Source organism: Procambarus clarkii, chromosome 8, assembly GCF_040958095.1.
Source record: "Procambarus clarkii isolate CNS0578487 chromosome 8, FALCON_Pclarkii_2.0, whole genome shotgun sequence".
NCBI classification, from domain to species: domain Eukaryota; kingdom Metazoa; phylum Arthropoda; class Malacostraca; order Decapoda; family Cambaridae; genus Procambarus; species Procambarus clarkii.
Genome location: NC_091157.1, coordinates 12,449,579 through 12,468,202, shown reverse-complemented (window position 1 = coordinate 12,468,202; position 18,624 = coordinate 12,449,579). Strand labels below are relative to the sequence as shown.

At 46.4% G+C, this 18,624-nt stretch overlaps 1 protein-coding gene across 3 annotated transcripts in view; it reads left to right on the top strand.

The window, feature by feature from the left end:
* The window catches only part of LOC123759765 (mucin-4), a 142,526-nt gene that overhangs the window by 105,001 nt on the left and 18,901 nt on the right, over positions 1-18,624 (top strand). For all 3 annotated transcript variants that reach the window (XM_069317239.1, XM_069317245.1, XM_045745020.2), the window contains one exon: positions 999-4,327. In XM_069317239.1, coding sequence (XP_069173340.1) covers positions 999-1,376 — 378 coding nt within the window. In that variant the 3' untranslated portion in view covers positions 1,377-4,327. The remainder of the gene's footprint in view (positions 1-998; positions 4,328-18,624) is intronic.

Here is an 18,624-nt window from a genome sequence, read left to right as displayed (position 1 = left end):
GTAATCACAAGAAACGCTAAGAGAAACAGACCTGGGAGTAGACATAATCCCAATACTAACACCAGAAATTCATGTGAACAGGATAACATCAGCAGCATACAAGACGTTAACAAATACTGTACAAGGTCACTCTCTCACAAGTCAAGCCTGGCCCCGGGGTGGGCTTGGGGAGTAGAAGAACTCCCAGAACCCCATCCAGGTACAATCCAGGTCATTTAAGAGTCTAAGCTAGGCAGTTTTCAAGAACATACACACTACCTATGTGAAACTATTGCTTGAATATGCAACACTAGCCGGGAACCCATACCTTGTGAAGCATAAACAGAAACCTGAGAAAGTTCAAAGGTTTGCAACTAGATTAGTACCAGAATTGAAAAGCCTCAGCTATGAGGACAGGTTGAGAGAACTCGCCCACACAATCATCGAGAAGGGAAGAAACGAAGGGGGGGGGATGATAATGACATTCAAGGTCCTGAGTTAAATAAACAAAGTGGACAAAGGAAGCCTATTTAAATTAAAATGAGGTACGACAAGGGGGATGTCAGTGGAAGGTGGGCATGCAATCGAGTCGAAGATCTGTAAAGGTTTCGTTTCCTGCACGGGTTTGTCGGCAAGTGGAATGCATTGAAAGAAGAGGTTGTTGAAGCCAATTCCATCCACAACTTTGAAAGAAAAAAGTTTTGAGAGGAAGAATTAAACTGTTGGGTATAAATGAGTAGGAGACAGGGCATAAAGAGCTAGATCTCACTCCCCTGTAGTAAATGATAGGTAAGCAATATAAGCTTCTACTGTTTGCATTCCCTGTTAACTTTGTGTCGTCTGCATATATTAACATAGATGTACGAGTTCACTCCCTCGGGTAGGTAACATACTCCCACTGTCAGTTTGTTACCATTTTTGAACTAGTATATTGCACCATATGGCTTCTGTGCACAGGTTAAAATACTGCAGAACAATTGTACAGGCTATTAATATTTTTCATAATTTCTGTATTTCAGGGCAATAAACAATCAGAAGTGGGCCATTTGGAAGGCTCTGCATCATTATGCCATGAAAGGCAAGCATCGTCGTGGCTGGAGCGTTCGGTGTCACCATTGCTAGAAGGACCCATGTTGCACTGGCTGAAAGGTCCAGTGCTGTCGCGCCTGGAAGGCCCGGTGCCGTCGCACCTGGAAGGCCCAGCGCTGTCGAACCTGGAAAGCCCAGCGCCATCGTGCCAGGAAGGCCCAGCGCCATCACGCCTGGAAGGACCCTCTTCATGTCCGGAAGGCACAGTGTTATCACGTCAAGGAAACCCAGCGTCGCCACATCTGGCCGGTCCGGCATCATCACGTCTGAGAAAGCCGAGCTGCAACGTTGTGCAGAAGCTACACTAAGGTAGATAGCAGTGACACTTTTGTGGACTCCTGTTGTGAGGATGACTCTACTGAGACTGATGACAGTGACTGGACTCCATGTGGCAGGAACAGTGACGCTGCGGATTCCAGTGATGAGTATTTCAGTGACAGCGGTGCGGGCAATAAAACTATAAATACAATGGACAAATGTCCAAAGCCTAAAAGTGTTGCTTCACAAGAAGTCCCAATTAACAACTTGAACTTAACTGGGCCTGTCAGTACTCAAGATGTAGAGTTTGCTGTGTATCGGCCACCTGGACCATTTCCATACAACTCTCTTCAGAACAAGAGAGGCTCCTCAGAAAATGTGGCTTCGCAACTTTCCCAGAGTGACAACGTACAATTAGGGAAACTTCTCATCAGTGAAGACAAGCAAGTCACTGCTGCCAAGAGACCACAGTCCCTGAGTGACAAGGTACAATTAGGAGAACCTCTCACTGCTAAGAGACCAAGGACCTCAAGTAACAACGTTCAGTTAGAGAAGCCTCTCACTGCTGAAGACGTGCAGGTCACTGCTGCCAAGAGATCACATCAGACACAAGAGTCATTTCTGTCCACTTCTCACAAGAATGGATCAGATTTGTGTGAAAATGTTGTTTCCCAACAGTCTTCAAATAACAAACTGCACTTGATGGATCCTTCCATCATTAAATCCAAGCAATGCAGTGCCTCAAATGCACTATGCGAGACATCGGGATCATTGTCACATGATTCTCACCAGAATTTGAGAGGTTTCCCAGAAAATATTATCTCACAACACTTTACATGTGACAAAGCACATTTCAAGGAACCACTTAGCACTGAAGAAAGGCAATTCATTATATTGAATGGACCATGTCAACCACCAGGACCATTTCCACCCAGTTCTCTGAATGGAAAATGTTTCTCGGAGTCATACTACACGGTGGTAAACAAAGCCGGTGTGAAACTCCCACGACGGTGGCTCTGCTACTCAGCAGCATCAGACTTTGCATACTGTGAAGCATGCTGGCTTTTTGCAGATTCAGAGGGGGAGAGCTCTTGGATAACAGGAATGAGTGATTGGTATTGGATTGAAAGCAATATTAAAAGACACGAAAACTCGAGCCACCATCTCCAGTGCTGCATGATACTTGAGCAGAGACGTTTGCAGGAGAATTTGACCAAGAATGTGCAGGAAGATCCAATAAAGAATGCTGTCTTCTGGAGGCAGGTTATGGAAAGAATAATCAGTACAACACTGACATTGGCTGCCTCGTACATATTGCTGGGAAGTAAAAAGGAACAAGGAACTATATTTGATAATCATGGGAACTTTTTTTCCATTATTACCCTGCTTTCAAAACATGATCCTGTGCTGGACAAGCTGCTATGTATGCCGGGAGCAGCGAGTAAGTTCTACAGTCTCAAATTACACAAGGCTCTGATTGATTTACTTTCCAAGGGCATCAGAGATGAAATAATAAAAGATGTGAATACGGCACCATTCTTTTCTGTGATGATGACCACGACACAAGATCTGGGCAACACAAACCACCTTAGTCAGGTAGTTCGCTATGTTTCTGTCTGCACTGACCACAATGGTAAACCAGTAGAAATACAAATCAAAGAATCCTTCATGGGATTTGTTTCAACTGACGGTCAGTCAGCAGATGGACTTGACATATTAAAACTACGTGGTCAAGGCTACGATGGGGCGGCTTGTATGAGTGGTGTATATGCAGATTTGCAAGCAGCCATTAACTCTATGCAACCAAAAGCTGGTTATGTCCATTGTGCTGCTCACAACTTGAATGTAGTCCTGAAGGATGCAATGTCTAGTGTAACAGAGGTTAAGAATTTCTTCAATGTTATAAAACATGTACACAGTTTTTTCTCTCAAAACTTCAGTCAGTGGCACAAACTTGCCTATTTTTCATCTGTATCTAATGTCGCTCTAGAGAGTTTATATTCAGCAAGTTGGTCATCATGGCATGACGCGCTCTTAGCTTTTCGTTATGCCTTGGCAGATGTTCACAAACTTCTAAGCAACATTACTCTCCTGAGCAAGAAGGAAGAGGAAGTATCTGAAGCAACTATTCTTAAATCAAAAATTGAGCAATTTCAATTTATCTTTCTTACTGTGCTAATTACTAAAATTTTTGAGTTTATCAGCAGTGCCTCAATATTATTTGAGTCTCCACAGTGTGATCTCGCCAAAGCTGCTGTTCTTCTCCAAACATCGTATACTGCTCTACAGGAAACTAAAAACAACTATGGTTCCATCCGAGAGATTTCTGTAGGGATTGCCAGAACCTGGGGAGTATCGGAGTGCTTCGAAGAATTCCAACCACCAAGTGTTGATAAACTTTCCGACAAGCTCTCTGATGGCAAAAAATCAAAATATTCTGAAAAATGGTTTGAAATGAATGTGTTTTATGCTACACTAGACATAGCTTCCACACAGACTAAACTTCGTTCTGATAGTCTGATTCGTGTAGTATCTACGTTCAAAGCCATTCAACCATCAGTACTGGTGTCGGCTACTGATGATGAGTTGTTTGCAGCTGGAGAAATACTAGTTAGACAATATGAAGCAGACTTGTCGCCAACTCTACCCAACCAATTTCTTGCATTTAGATCGTTGATTAAACCTGAACTCAGTAAAATGTCAACAGTGCTGGAAATTACTTCACTTTTAATGGTGGAAAAGTACGTTCTCTCTGCGAGTTTTCCGGATATCTGCACGGCATGCACATTATTTCTCACATTACCGGTTACAGTTGTAACATGCGAGTCATCCTTGTCAAAAGTGCAGCATATTAACAACTATCTTAGAAGCATTTTGTCTCAAGAAAGACTCGGCAGTCTGGCCATGTTATCAATCGAGAATGAATATTCAAAGAAGATGAACTCGTCAAACATCATTGACACATTAATCAAGCTGGTTACGAGAGAATCTGCTGCAGTAGGTGAGTACAGTATATACTTATTTTATTTACAGAGTAACTGTAATTACATTTTTATTTGGATTAACAAATCAACTTTTAGGCACACAGTAGACCTTTGTTTAATGCGAGTTATCTAGCACAACTTTCACACAGCATATGTATAGTTCATGTGGCTTGAGTTGTCCACAGTTTTTCTTGGCTTGCACACTTTTGGTATAATATTTTGTTGTGGCTCCTCCCATATTGTGCAACTCTTGCCATCCCTTCCTGTGAAGTTAAAAATAATGTTTTCTATTATGTAAATTAGTAAGTACAGTACAATGTACAAAACTATATTGTTGTGTTTTTGTGACTAGGAAGTGAAGGGAGTAACTAAATAATATTGCCAGACCAAAGTGTATTGGTTTCTGGGAAAAGGCCCTCTTGGTGGCTCCGCAACGCTATCTTGCCAAGATGGTTCCCCACTACTGGGTTACATCATTCCCAGGAGTCCTGTTTAGCCTACCAGGGACCAAAGCTAGATCCTGGCCCCCATTGCAGAGGCACAAGGAGCAGGGGATTATTATAATCACCCTCACTGGGAGAGCATCCAGAAAGTCGGCGAAGTAGTACATACAACTGCGAGGTTTATTGAAAACGTAGAATTAAAACGGCCAAGCAGAGTAGGGAAATGTAGGACTAGAACCGTGCACTAGCTCCTGCACACTTGTTGCACATGTGGTACAATAGGTGTACAGGTGGTGCACAGGTTGGGTCTAAAGACCATCCCAGCTCACATTTTAAGTCGTAAACACGTGTGATGTATCCGGAGAGTGTTGTACAAAGTGTGCAGGAGGCTCGGTGTTGCATGCTATTTCTGTCCTGGTGTGCGGTTCTAATCAAAAGACCCGTATAAGGATGCAGATGGGTATGTTAACGTTGTAAACGAGTATGTGGTGTAAAGGGGAGGGGAAAGGTATTGTTTGGGGTGGTATACAACATTTGGCAGGTGGTGTCAAAATGGACAGGTGTGGCACGGTCCATGGCGGGAGCGCATGGTTTGCATCGAAAGACCCCGTGTAATGCTTGTAATGTGTGTAATAAAGATGCCAATGAGTGTGATGGAAAGGGGAGAGTGGAGCAGTGTTGGCATGTATTTTTTTTTTAAATTAGAAAAAAAAAGTTAAAAAAATTAAATTAAAATAAAAATATCTCAAAAGCATCAATCGACATAAAGCATGTGGTCGGGTAGGGTGAACGTTAACTTAACACTTTGGCGGCCCCAGCCTGCCAGCCCTCAACTAGGCCGAGTGGGCCCAACGTTTCACGGGAGCGCGCGGTAATTCTGAAAAGTGTATACTCTCTTCAACTTTGTCACCTCAATTCTCGTCCTAGGGCTTTCATTTTGGTATCATTGTGTTCGCAATAGAATTCCCAACAAGAGCATATGCATATGAAGTAAAAACCCGCAGCATGCTCCACCCGCCGACCAGATGAATGTGGCCTGGAAAGAGAGCACTGCGCCATCCCAAGGCGCCTCTCATTACATTTAGAGAGCGAGGTAATACTGAAAAGTGTATACTCGTTTCTACTTTGTCATCTCATTTCTCGTCCTAGGTTTTTCAATTTGGTATCATTGTGTTCACAATAGAATTCTCTACACGACTAAAGACATATAAAGTCCAAAAGCCCGGCATACCATCCACAACAAACAGAGAAAGTGAGTGCGTGTTACCCGGGAGCGCATAAGAGCAATAAAATGTGCACACTCTCTTCACTTTGGACATCTCAATTCTCATCCTAGGTCTTTCATTTTGGTAACATTGTGTTTGCAATAGAATTCCCTACCGGAGTATATGCAAGTATAAAGTCCAAAAGCCAGGCGCACCACCCACAGCTAACAGAGAAAGTGGTGGAGCATAATCCCAATGAGTGCTAATAAAATGGGTATACTGTTTTCAACTTTACCTCATTTCTGGTCCTAGGTCTTTCATTTTGGTATCAATGTATTCGTAATGAAATTCCCTACAAGAGTATATGCATATATTATCCAAAACCGCTGTGCGCCCCTCCCGAAGCTGCCGCCAATTTGCCGCCGAAAACGACGCAATGCTGCGTCGTTACCGAGATTACGTCTACTAAAAAAATGACGCAATGCTGCGTCGTTCCTGTGCAAAAGTGTTAAAATGTTTCACCAGACTATCAAAATGATTCATTCATAAAAAAAAAATTGTGAAAATAGAATGATGATAAATAAGTGAACTCAAATATACAGAAGCGTATACGGAAGCGTCTGACACGGTATTGTCCCCTTCAGGCGCTAGCAGTAGTTTAAAAGTGACAGTAACATTATTTTTCCCTGTTTCCCAAACACCTAACACAATGGGGAAACATGTACTCATTTTTCTGAGGTATTGTACAGACAAGCCTCTCTCCCTCACACAGCATGTTGGATGTCTTTACCAGCTGAATAGGGGTGAAAAAAAAAAACATCCACAAGGGTCTATGACCTCACACATGCCTTCACTTAAACCCCCCCCCCACCCCCCCCCCACCCCCCACCCCCCACCCCCCCCCCCACCCCCCACCCCCCACCCCCCCCACCCCCCACCCCCCCACACACACACACACACACACACACACACAATCACAATCCCCAAGAAGCCAATCCACAAGAAGTTGACATAATAGCACTAGAGATCTGCCATGAGGATGATAAACTAATGATCATAAATGCATATAGTCCACCGCCAAGCAGCACATGGTCAAAGGAGCAGCTAGATAGTAAACGAGAAGGTCTTATAACAATAATGAGAGAGATCATAGCGAGAGGGATAACAATAGATCACGACTGTTGATAGTCGACGACTTCAACTTGAAATCCATAGACTGGGAAGCATATGAAGCTAAAACAGAAGATTTTTGGACCTGTAAATTTGTAGACCTCATCCTGGAAACATTCTTGTATCAACATGTTAAACAAGCTACGAGGATGAGGAAAGGGGACGTTCCCTCCATGCTAGATTTGATATTTACCAGGAAGGAGGAAGAAATATTTGACATTCAGTACCTTCCTCCCTTGGGTAAAAGTGACCATGTCTTTTTGGGAATAAAGTATGCAATGCATTATAATCTGGAAGAAAATAAGAAGGTTGATGCAATTGAAAAACCTGACTTTAGGAGAGGACATTATGGCAACCTTAGAAAATTTTTTAGTAAGTATAATTGGACAGACTTGTTGCTAGGCAAGGAAGTGAATGAGATGTATGTCAAGTTTTGTGAAATATATGATAAAGGCACAAAAAAATTTATACCAAAACAGAGATGCAGAACTAGGAAACAGGATTGGTTCAACAGAAATTGCGAGAGGGCCAGAGACCAAAAGACACAAAAATGGAATCAATACAGGAAGAGGCCAAACCCCCAAACATATCAGCGATACAAAGATGCGAGAAACAACTACATGGCAGTAAGGAGAGAGGCAGAAAGAAATTTTGAAAAAGGGATTGCAGACAAATGTAAAACAGAACCAGGTCTATTCTATAAATTCATAAACAACAAATTGCAGGTAAAGGATTATATTCAGAGGTTGAAAATGGGAAATAGATTCACAGAAAATGAAAAGGAAATGTGTGAAACATTAAACGAAAAGTTCCAAAGTGTACAAAATGAAATCTTCAGGGAACCAGACACAATAAGAATTCCAGAGATCAACATAGAGCACATAGAGGGTTCTAGAGACGAAGTGGAAAAAATGCTCGAGGAGCTAAATAAGAACAAAGCAGTTGGTCCAGATGGAGTTTCACCATGGGTTCTGAGAGAATGTGCACCTGAGCTCAGCATTCCACTTCAACTGATTTTTCAGGCATCCCTGTTTACAGGAGTTGTAGCTGATGTGTGGAAAAAGGCTAGCATAGTTCCAATCTACAAAAGTGGAAGCAGGGAAGACCCCCCTTAATTATAGACTTGTATCATTGACAAGTGTAATAGTGAAAGTATTGGAAAAACTAATCAAAACTAAATGGGTAGTACACCTGGAGAGAAATGATATAATACCAGACCGACAATATGGTTTTCGATCTGGAAGATCATGTGTATCGAATTAACTCAGTTTCTATGATCGAGCAACAGAGATACTGTAACCCTGCAATTATCCGGGATTCAAACATCCGGAAAACACCCTTATACGGCCAAAATCTTGATCGGATAAAGTTATCACAATATCTGGCCAAAATGGCCACAAGAACCGGATAAAAGTGGTTTGGCCGGATGAAAATTCAGCCATACCGTATTAATCCCGTCTGTGGCGCTAGACGCATGGTGGAGGAGGGGGTGGGTGGTGTCGGGAGGGTGGTAGGGGAGAGTCGGGAGAGACCACCTGGGTACAGGAATTACCATTAATTTTAGAACAATTAATCATAGCCCAAAAACAAATGAAATAAGTACTAGTAATTATGTAATAACAAATAAATAAGTTTCCTAAAAGCAATGTGCACAGGCTGAAGTTTCCTTAAAAAATATTGAGTTTTTTTTTACCTCCTGGCGGCCTACATAACATGCTATAGCTGCCCCACCCCAAGTGGACCCGTCCAACACTGGTCAACCCATGTGCGTCCAACCCTCGGGTTATACACAGTGCTGCGCCATTAATGAAATATTTTTTCTGGGAGGAGCCCCTATGACTCCCCGGAGCTATCCATGGCTGATATGAATACCCTAACTATTTTGCATCAGTCGATGTGGGTGGAGTTCTAGGCCTACCGGGGACCACGAGCCAGAACCTGGCCCTCTCAGAGAGGCACGGGGAGCAATGGCCCATAGAAATGCACATGTGATTTGGAGCATTCTATATCTGCCATCGACCGGGACAGGCACCCAGAAAGGTAAGCGCCACAAAACAAACCCCTATTCTGGTTAACAACAAAAATCGACAAACGAGTGGACAGAACTCCCCCAGGAAAACGAACTAACAAGCATGACGTCACACGAGCTACGCCGCATGTCTGCGCAGCTCCCCCCTCCCCGGGAGAGGGAAGGGGGAGCCCCAGACCCCCGTGCCAGCGATCCCCGCCTCAGTTCCTCGGCTGATGGGATAATGCACGGTCGTGTGGCTCCAGCTCCGGTCTTGTCTCAATGCTGTGACTTGTTTGCAGTGCTGCTCTTACGGTGGTCGTGTGAGCTGGGAGTAGTATTCTCAGGTACTTGGGCTGCATGTGCTTAGGGTCACCTTCCCTGAGTGCCCTGTAAGTACCGCCCTTGGGGTTTGGGGTTGCCTTCCACAAGTCACCTTGGGTCTACCTCTGTTGGCTTTTCGCTGCTTGGCGTTTGGCCGCCCCGAGTGTTTGGGGTTTTTACTCCCTTGTTTACCTTGGGGTAAGTGGTAGTTATAGCACTGGTGGGGCGCAGGGTACTGTGTAGCTAGTTTTCACCTATGACAGCGGCCGGCTCTGTTCCCTCTGGGTACGTTGTCCACTTGTGTGGTTTTTCTTTTATATTTATTTTTGCCTGGTAGGGGGGTCTGCCTTGTGCTCCCCCCCCTTATATTAGGTTCGTTTGTGTGGTGGCACCCCCTGCTTCGCCCTTACGGGTGGACGCGTCCCGTGGGTTCAGCTTTAGCAGTTTGCTTGGTAGTTTGGGGCGCCGGTTAGCAGTGCCCTGCCTGGGATAACCCTTAGCAGACCCAGTCTAGGGGCCCTGGGAAACCCCCCGGGGGCTCTCGGTCCGATAGTGGAGACCCTTGCGTCCCCTCTTGCTTTGTGCGAGTTGAGGGTTGCTCTGTCCCGTTGTCTCAGGGTGACTCCTTGTTTTTGCCTCCGTCATGCTGCCTGTTGGGTCAGTGACACATTCGACCCTGAGTCCTGCGAGCTTTGTTGCTTGTTCGTGACTCCATTCACCCAGTCTGCTGATGAATTCCCGTGGGTGCAGGCAGCTCGCGCATTGCAGGGTAGGTTGTTCCAACGTGCTCAGGTTTTTCGCTTTCCTGGACGCCCCGATGCTGCCCCGCTTATGTAGGGACCCAGACTTGGGGGTTTTGGTCGCTTCGGCCTTGGTTCTTCCACGGCCCCCCTTGTTCTTCCCCCTCGTGCTTCCGGCCCCTACTCATCTGCAGGCTTCGGGGTTGGGGCGGGGTTAGAGGTTCTGAGACTGGGGCAGTTTTGGGGGTTGCCCCGTCCGGGGTAGCTGCGGAGGCATTCGAGTCTGTTCCTCCGGCCGATGCTCCGGGGTCTGACCAGTGGGCCCCTTCTCTTCCAGCTCTCTCGGCTGCCCCGGTTTTTTCTTGTGTGGCCGGGGCTTTGGAGGTTGACTCGGCCCCGGGGCCTGGTGTAGAGGCTCCTGGGGTTGGGGAGGAGCGGCCTTAGGGGCCTTGGGCTCCATTGCGCCCCGCCTGGATTCCGTCCTTCTGAGCGGGGCTTACTGTTGCGAGGAGTGGGGGTTTTCTTTCCCCCCTCTGCGTACGATTTGGGCTTGGGTTCTGCTCCTCCCCGGGTTCGGTTCCGTGTCCCTGTGGTTTCTTCGGTTCCGTCTTCCGGAGGTTTTCGGCTAACCACATCTCATCGCCTGCGGTGCGGTTGCCCTTTGCGGCTTACCTCCTGCGTGTCCAGGAGTTTGCCTCCATACTGGTTCCTTCTGTTCTGGACAGCTTGGGCTCTTTGTAGCCGTTTGGGCTCCTTTGTAGCCGTTTGGGCTCCTTTGTAGCCGTTTGGGCTCCTTTGTAGCCGTTTGGGCTCCTTTGTAGCCGTTTGGGCTCCTTTGTAGCCGTTTGGGCTCCTTTGTAGCCGTTTGGGCTCCTTTGTAGCCGTTTGGGCTCCTTTGTAGCCGTTTGGGCTCCTTTATAGCGGTTTGCGCTCCTTGTCGTTGTTTGGGCTCCTTGTCGCCGTTTTGGGCTCCTTGTCAGCCGTTTTGGGCTCCTTGTAGCCGTTTTGGGCTCCTTGTAGCCGTTTTGGGCTCCTTGTAGCCATTTTGGGCTCCTTGTCGTCGTTGGGCTCCTTTTAGCCGTTTGGGCTCCTTGTAGCAGTTTGGGCTCCTTGTAGCAGTTTGGGCTACTGTCGCCGGTTGGGCTGCTTGTCGCCGGTTGGGCTACTTCTCGCCTTGTTGGGCTTTTTGTAGCCGGTTGGGCTACTTCTCGCCCTGTTGGGCTACTTCTCCCCCTGTTGGGCTACTTCTCCCCCTGTTGGGCTACTTCTCCCCCTGTTGGGCTACTTCTCGCCCTGTTGGGCTACTTTCCTTTCGCGTCCTGTGCATGCGCCGTGAGAGTTTGTTTTGGTTCCGGGCGGTGTGCACACGTGTTCTTCATCCATTTCTCTCTGGGGGGCTTCGCCTCTCGCTCTTTTCTTAATCCAATCCATGCCCTGTTGCTTTGGGGGTGTTCTGGGGTGCTGCTGTGGGGAAGTCACGAGGTTTTTCCCTGTGTTCTAGGGTGGGGAGCCGCCTCCGCTGCTCCCCTCCTCTCCAGCATGGGCGCCCTGGCCGCCTCCAGCAGCTACGGACTCGAAAGCTTGCGTCATGGCCCTTCAGCGCCTATGTTCTGCAAGTGAGTTGGTGCGGTTTGGCGTCTCCTTCCTGACGCTGTTTTTGTTTTTGGAAGTAGGAATGGGTGTACATACGTACTTGAGAACGTGGACCGTATCACCCGAGGTGCCTACTGCAGGGCTATTGGCCCATACTGGGCAGCTCTTGTTCTCTCCCTGATTCCTTCCTCAGTTCACGGGTGTCTGCGGGTGGCCTCTTGGCCCTTGCGAGGAGGCTCCTGCCTGTACTCCTGCCCTTCTCCTATGCTTGTCTGACCTTGCTTGAGTTCGGGGCCCCGCCTCCACCTTGTTCCACGGTGCAACGGTGGGGGTGTCTGTTCGGTGGTATGTTTTCCTGTGTCGAGGGTGTTTTGTGCTCGCCTCCTTGTGCTTGCAGGATTGGGTTCTGGCTCTTTGGTTCCGCCTCTTCCCTGTCGTTTGCCTGTCGAGCGGATTCTGTGCTTCATGGGCGCTCTCATCTCTGCTCTTGGGGCTGTGTATGGGGTCAGCCCAAGTTGGGCTGCCTAATGTGTTCTTTCGATTGCCTGTTACACTGCACACGTTTCTCCTACCATCCCTGTGGCTCAGTTGGGTGCTCGGTTTCCGCCTGTGTCCCCTTGTGTGCCACTCGTGTTCAATTTATCTATCTTCTGTCACTTCCTCGGGAAGTGTGGTGATGTTTTGCTGCATTTTGGTACTGCAGCTGCGTGTCGGGGTTGGTTGTGGCATTATGTTCGGCCCTTCCGTGCTTCCTCTGGGGCCCTCCTTTCTTGCTGGTCTTGCTGTGCTGGGCCTGGTTTTTCCATGTTCCTTGGATTCTGTCTTGTCCTCGCCTCGTTGTGCTGGCTGGGGATGAGCTTGGGGTCTTCGTCTCGCCCCTTGCCTATCCTCCGGTTTCCGTTAAAGTTCCAGAGCCTAGTGGGCTCCCTTCCTTGGTGTTTTTCACTGCTGCCCTGGGGTTTTTCTTGACGCTGGGGCTTTGAGGGGACAGCTCAGCCCCAGGGCCTGCAGGGTGGGTTCCTGGGGCGGGGGGGGGGGGGCTAACGTGAGGGGCCTTAGGCCCCGTTGGTCACGCCGGGGTATTTCTACCCCTCTGGGTGGGGCTTGCGGTTTTGTGGTGTGGGTTTTTTTCCGTTCCCCCTCTCCGCACGTGCTTTGTGGGCGTCGGCCCCTCCCTGGGCTCGGTTTCCTCGTCCATTGTGCCCGTTGTTTCCGTCCTGTCGGTGGGTGCTTTTCTACGGTCTTCGCCCCTTTTTTCCGGGACGGGCCTTCTCAGTCATGTCCCCCTTTTCTTGGGGTTTCTGCATGACTTTTGGTCTTGGGTGCGACGGGGTTTTTGTGCCTTCGTCCTTTGTGTTTGCTTCTTTTTGTTCTCGAAGGTTTGGGACGGTTTTGCTCCTTCCCGTTTTCTGGTACGTCTGTCGTCATTCAGTTGAGCTTCCCTCCGGTCCTTTCTAGGGCTTGTGGGTCCTCTTCCCGGCAGCTTCTGGGTGTTTGGCCTTCTTGTTCTTTTGTGCATATCTCTTCTCTTCGCGCTGTCTCGGCGCTACTCATTTTCCTGGGGGCGATTTTGCTCCTCTTACCAAGTTTTTTCGCTCCTGCCCTTCTGCGGGTGTTGGTGCGGGGCGGCTCCTTATGCGGGTTCCTTCCCTGTTGGCTGCACTTGTGGCGGTGGACTTGCATGCTTGTGGCATTTTGGTTTTGGTCCTGCGTTTTATTTCCCTCCTGGTGCTGTCATAGGATTGGCTTGCAGAGGATGTAGAGGCGCTTGGGGCCGTTCCTGGGTCTGGCACCTTGGTTTCTGCTGCTAGCTTTCGGTATCGATGTTCCTTCTGTGCCATTTCGTAGGCTGTCTCGTGCGTTGTTTCACCTTCGGCCTGCTTATGCACTGCCTGTGCCGTCCTGGTCTTTGGACAGGGTGCTCTCCTGTTTTTCTTCTGCTTGGTGGTTGTGGCTCCTTGGGGTCAGGTTTGCTTTGCCTTGGCTCTTTTTTTTTTTTTTTTTTTTTTTTTTTTTTTTTTTTTTTTTTTTTTTTTTTTTTTTTTTTTGGCATTGGCCTCTGGGGGTCGTGTGGCAGAGCTTCATGCTCTTCTCAGGCGCAGTGGTTTTTGGCTCTTATGGTCTTGGTCATAGGTTTCTTCGTCTGCGGCCGTTCTCCCTTTTTCTGGCGAATGTTGTGCCTGCTGCTTTCCGGAGGGGTCCTTGGGCTGTTGTCTCGACTTCGTGTTGAGGAGTGGTTCACCGACTGCCTCCCGGGTATGTCCCCTTGTTTTCTTAGGTAGTCTTTGGTGAAGTAGCTCCGGGAAGCCGTAGGGGCTCCCCCCAGAAAACCAGCGTTGAATGTAATGAAACGCCATTTTCTGGGTGAGTCCCGGAGGCTCCCCGGCACCCTCCCGCCCTCCGGTCGGCGTTTTTTTCGCGGTTTTGATATCCAGCCTCAGAACTGGGGCGGGGATCGCCGGCGCGGGGGTCTGGGGCTCCCCCCCTCCCCCTCCCCGGGAGGGGGAAGGGGGAGCTGCGCAGACATGCGGCGCGGCTCGTGTCACGTCATGCTTGTTAGTTCGTTTTCCGGGGGGAGTTCTGTCCACTTGTTTGTCGATTTTTGTTGTTAACCAGAATAGGGGTTTGTTTTGTGGCACTTACCTTTCTGGGTGCCTGTCCCGGTCGATGGCAGATATAGAATGCTCCAAATCACATGTGCATTTCTATGGGCCATTGCTCCCTGTGCCTCTCTGGGGGGGGCCAGGTTCTGGCTTGTGGTCCCCGGTAGCCCTAGAACTCCACCCACATCGACTGATGCAAAATAGTTAGGGTATCCATATCAGCCATGGATAGTTCCAGGGAGCCTCCGGGACTCAGCCAGAAAATGGTGTTTCATTACATTCAATGCTAGTTTTTAAATAACTTTTTTATTTTCATAGTAACTTTGAACATTTTTGGCCAGGACTATGTCTGGTAGCAGCATCAATCGTTCTGGAGGTGTTAAGAGGAAGAAATATGTCCTAACAATTAAAGACAAGTTACTGTTATACACCTCAACCAGTGCGGCGTCACAGTGCTGCGCCATTAGTGAAATATTTTTTTAAATAACTTTTTTATTTTCATAGTAACTTTAAACATTTTTGGCCAAGACTATGTCTGGTAGCAGCATCAATCGTTCTGGAGGTGTTAAGAGGAAGAAGGTTGTCCTAGCAATTAAAGACAAGTTACGTGTTGTTCAACCAGTGAGGCGTCACAGGCAGCCAAATGCCTTCAACAAGTGAGGCCCAAACAAGCGCCTTCAACAAGTGAGGCACCACAGGCAAGCCAAGCGCCTTCAACAAGTGAGGCCCAAACAAGCGCCTTCAACAAGTGAGGCACCACAGGCAAGCCAAGCACTTTAAACAAGTGATGCTCCACAGGCAAGCCAATCGCCTTTAACAAGTGAGGGCATTCAAGCGCTTCAACAAGTGAGGCCTCACAGGCAACCCAAATGCCTTTAACCAGTGAGGTTTCAGCAGCTGGCAGTCAAAACTAACTTTGCTTAATGAACTGTACAGTAATTTTAAGTGTTAATTTTAGTGTTATGTTAGTATAGGTTACGTAAATTGTTAAGAATTCTTAACTTCAAGATGTGTGGCATCAATCAAGAAGACGAACACCAACAAGGTAAGTTGTTGAAGTTGCAATATTTCTAGTTGCAATATTTCTAGTTGAATATTTAATAATTATATGTGGCAAGGTAATTCAAATTATGTTGTTTGTAGTATAAAAATAGTTGGAAATGGTCACTTTTGGACTCGTAGGGGAAAAAGTATCATTATCCAAAAAATGTGATAATCCGGCTGGGGCCCTTCCCATATAGTCCGGATGATCGAGTGGAGACAGTATTACAGAAAAGAGATGGTTGGGTTGACTGCATCTATCTGGACCTAAAAAAGGCTTTCGACAGAGTTCCACATAAGAGGTTGTTCTGGAAACTGGAAAATATTGGAGGGGTGACAGGTAAACTTCTAACACGTATGAAAAATTTTCTGACTCATAGAAAAATGAGGGCAGTGATCAGAGGCAATGTATCGGACTGGAGAAATGTCACAAGTGGAGTACCACAGGGTGCAGTTCTTGCACCAGTGATGTTTATTGTCTACATAAATGATCTACCAGTTGGTCTACAGAATTATATGAACATGTTTGCTGATGATGCTAAGATAATAGGAAGGATAAGAAACTTAGATGATTGTCATGCCCTTCAAGATGACCTGGACAGAATAAGTATATGGAGCACCACTTGATAAATGGAATTTAATGTTAATAAATGCCATGTTATGGAATGTGGAATAGGAGAACATAGACTCCACTCAACCTATATATTATGTGAGAAATCTTTAAGGAATTCTGATAAAGAAAGAGATCTAGGAGTGGTTCTAGATAGAAAACTATCACCTGAGGACCACTTAAAGAATATTGTGCGAGGAGCCTATGCCACGCTTTCTAATTTCAGAATTGCTTTTAAATACATGGATGGCGATATACTAAAGAAATTGTTCATGACTTTTGTTAGGCCAAAGCTAGAATATGCATCAGTTGTGTGGTGCCCATATCTTAAGAAGCACATCAACAAACTGGAAAAGGTGCAGACATGCTACTAAGTGGCTCCCAGAATTGAAGGGCAAGAGCTACGAGGAGAGGTTAGAGACATTAAATATGCCAAAACTAGAAGACAGAAGAAAAAGAGGTGATATGATCACTACATACAAAATAGTAACAGGAATTGATAAAATCGATAGGGAAGATTTCCTGAGACCTGGAACTTTAAGAACAAGAGGTTATAGATTTAAACTAGCTAAACACAGATGCCGAAGAAATATAAGAAAATTCACTTTCACAAACAGAGTGGTTGACGGTTGGAACAAGTTAGGTGAGAAGGTGGTGGAGGCCAAGACCGTCAGTAGTTTCAAAGCGTTATATGACGAAGAGTGCTAGGAAGACGGGACACCACGAGCATAGCTCTCATCCTGTAACTACACTTAGGTAATTACACTCACTCACTCTCTCTCCCTCTCTCTCTCCCTCTCTCTCCCTCTCTCTCCCTCTCTCTCCCTCTCTCTCCCTCTCTCTCCCTCTCTCTCCCTCTCTCTCCCTCTCTCTCTCACACTCTCTCACACTCTCTCTCACTCTTACACTCTCTCTCTCACACTCATTATGGAGAGTGAGCATCATCACACTGAAGAATCACACTGCTGCAGGCTCCAGGATAATTCAAATTATCTTAGTGTGGGGAGTAGGGTGAGGGTTGCAAGTGGTGTCCCAGAATACATGAAGGTGAAGGGAATTTGAAAATAAACTCAAATTAAGTGTTAGTGAATGAAAAATCTTGGGTAGTAAAGTTGATCTTTCAAAACAGCAGAATGTCAACAAAGATGCCCGTCACCACAGGGGAGGACAGTACCCCAGCAAGGGAATGTTTTGCAGGTTTCTCACAACAAGATGTAATGAAAGGTGGTTTTCTTGGCAGGTTAGTGATTATTGATGACATGCTAAAGAATTATGAAGAAAATGTTATTAAATTAGAACAAGAAAATGAAGGTCTCAAGATTGAGTTTTTTAAGTTAAAAGGAAGTATTTTCCAGCAAGATAAGGATATTACCAGCTTGACTGATAAGGTAAGGATACAGGAGGAACACATCAAGGAACTAGTAAAGGATAATGAGGCATGGAAAGTGAAGAGTAGGGAATTTGAAAAAAATAACAAGAAAATAAACTCATATGGTGAACAACTCCAAGGGATCCTGAGGGCTAACATAGAGTTAGGCAAGGAGAGGCAACGAGAAACTTCATTGGCAACTCAAATAGAGGAGGCTAATAAATAACTAGAAAAGTATAAAGAAGAAATAAAAGAGACGTATGCACAAGTTGTAAAAGAGAAAGAAACAATCAAGGAAGTGTGTTTGGAAGTCAAAACCAGAAATGACCAACAAGAAGCAGAAATTAGGCAAACAATTAGGAAAGAACTGGTTACCAATTATAAACTAGTACAAAACACTGCAGGTAGAAGTAAGTCCATAATAATTTTTGGATATTTAGAGAAGGAAATTTCATCTAGGGTGGACCGAGCAGCAGAAGAGATGAAAACCATAGAGAAAAAGAGTAGGTTTAGGAGAAGGCTCGAAGGAAAATGTCTGTGATATTAGAATAGGAAAATACGAGAAAGACAAGAACTGCCCCTTAACCCTTAAACTGCGCAACATGTCATATGACGTGTTGAGTAACTAACCGAAAAAGTGCGCATCACGTCATATGACGTGTTGGAGTACCACGCAAGATTTAAACGGGCCGCGGATACACGGGGTTCACCACACCTTCATCAGGGCTCTTGTAAACAGACACCATTTAAAAAGAAAATCGTGGGACAAACTCCCGGGTGTTAGGGGCCTCAGTATTGAGTGAGCTACCAAGCCTGACGCATGCAGCATGAACTCACAGCACTGCTGTTCAGCTTGTGACCACAGCATCGCCTAAAAAGGCCATAATATACTTGTTCATGCTATTATGTAGCGATGATATTATTACAGAAGACCCCTGACTGTGATAAAACTGACCAGGGTTCTGATAATAGCAGGATTGTGGTGATATTTAGCGCTGTGCGCCACGGAGGGAGGAGTAATGCTGTGGGAGGGAGGGTGGTGGCGATGTCTTCTGACTGTGTGTGGCCACCTTTTATTGACTGCACTCACCATACCAGCTTAGTGGTTTGCTATGGTGAATACAAATGTAGATACTTATATATAACGTGTGTGTATAGAGGGTATAAACAGCAAGAGGAGTAGGTTGGAAGCCGCCATTTTAGTGAGG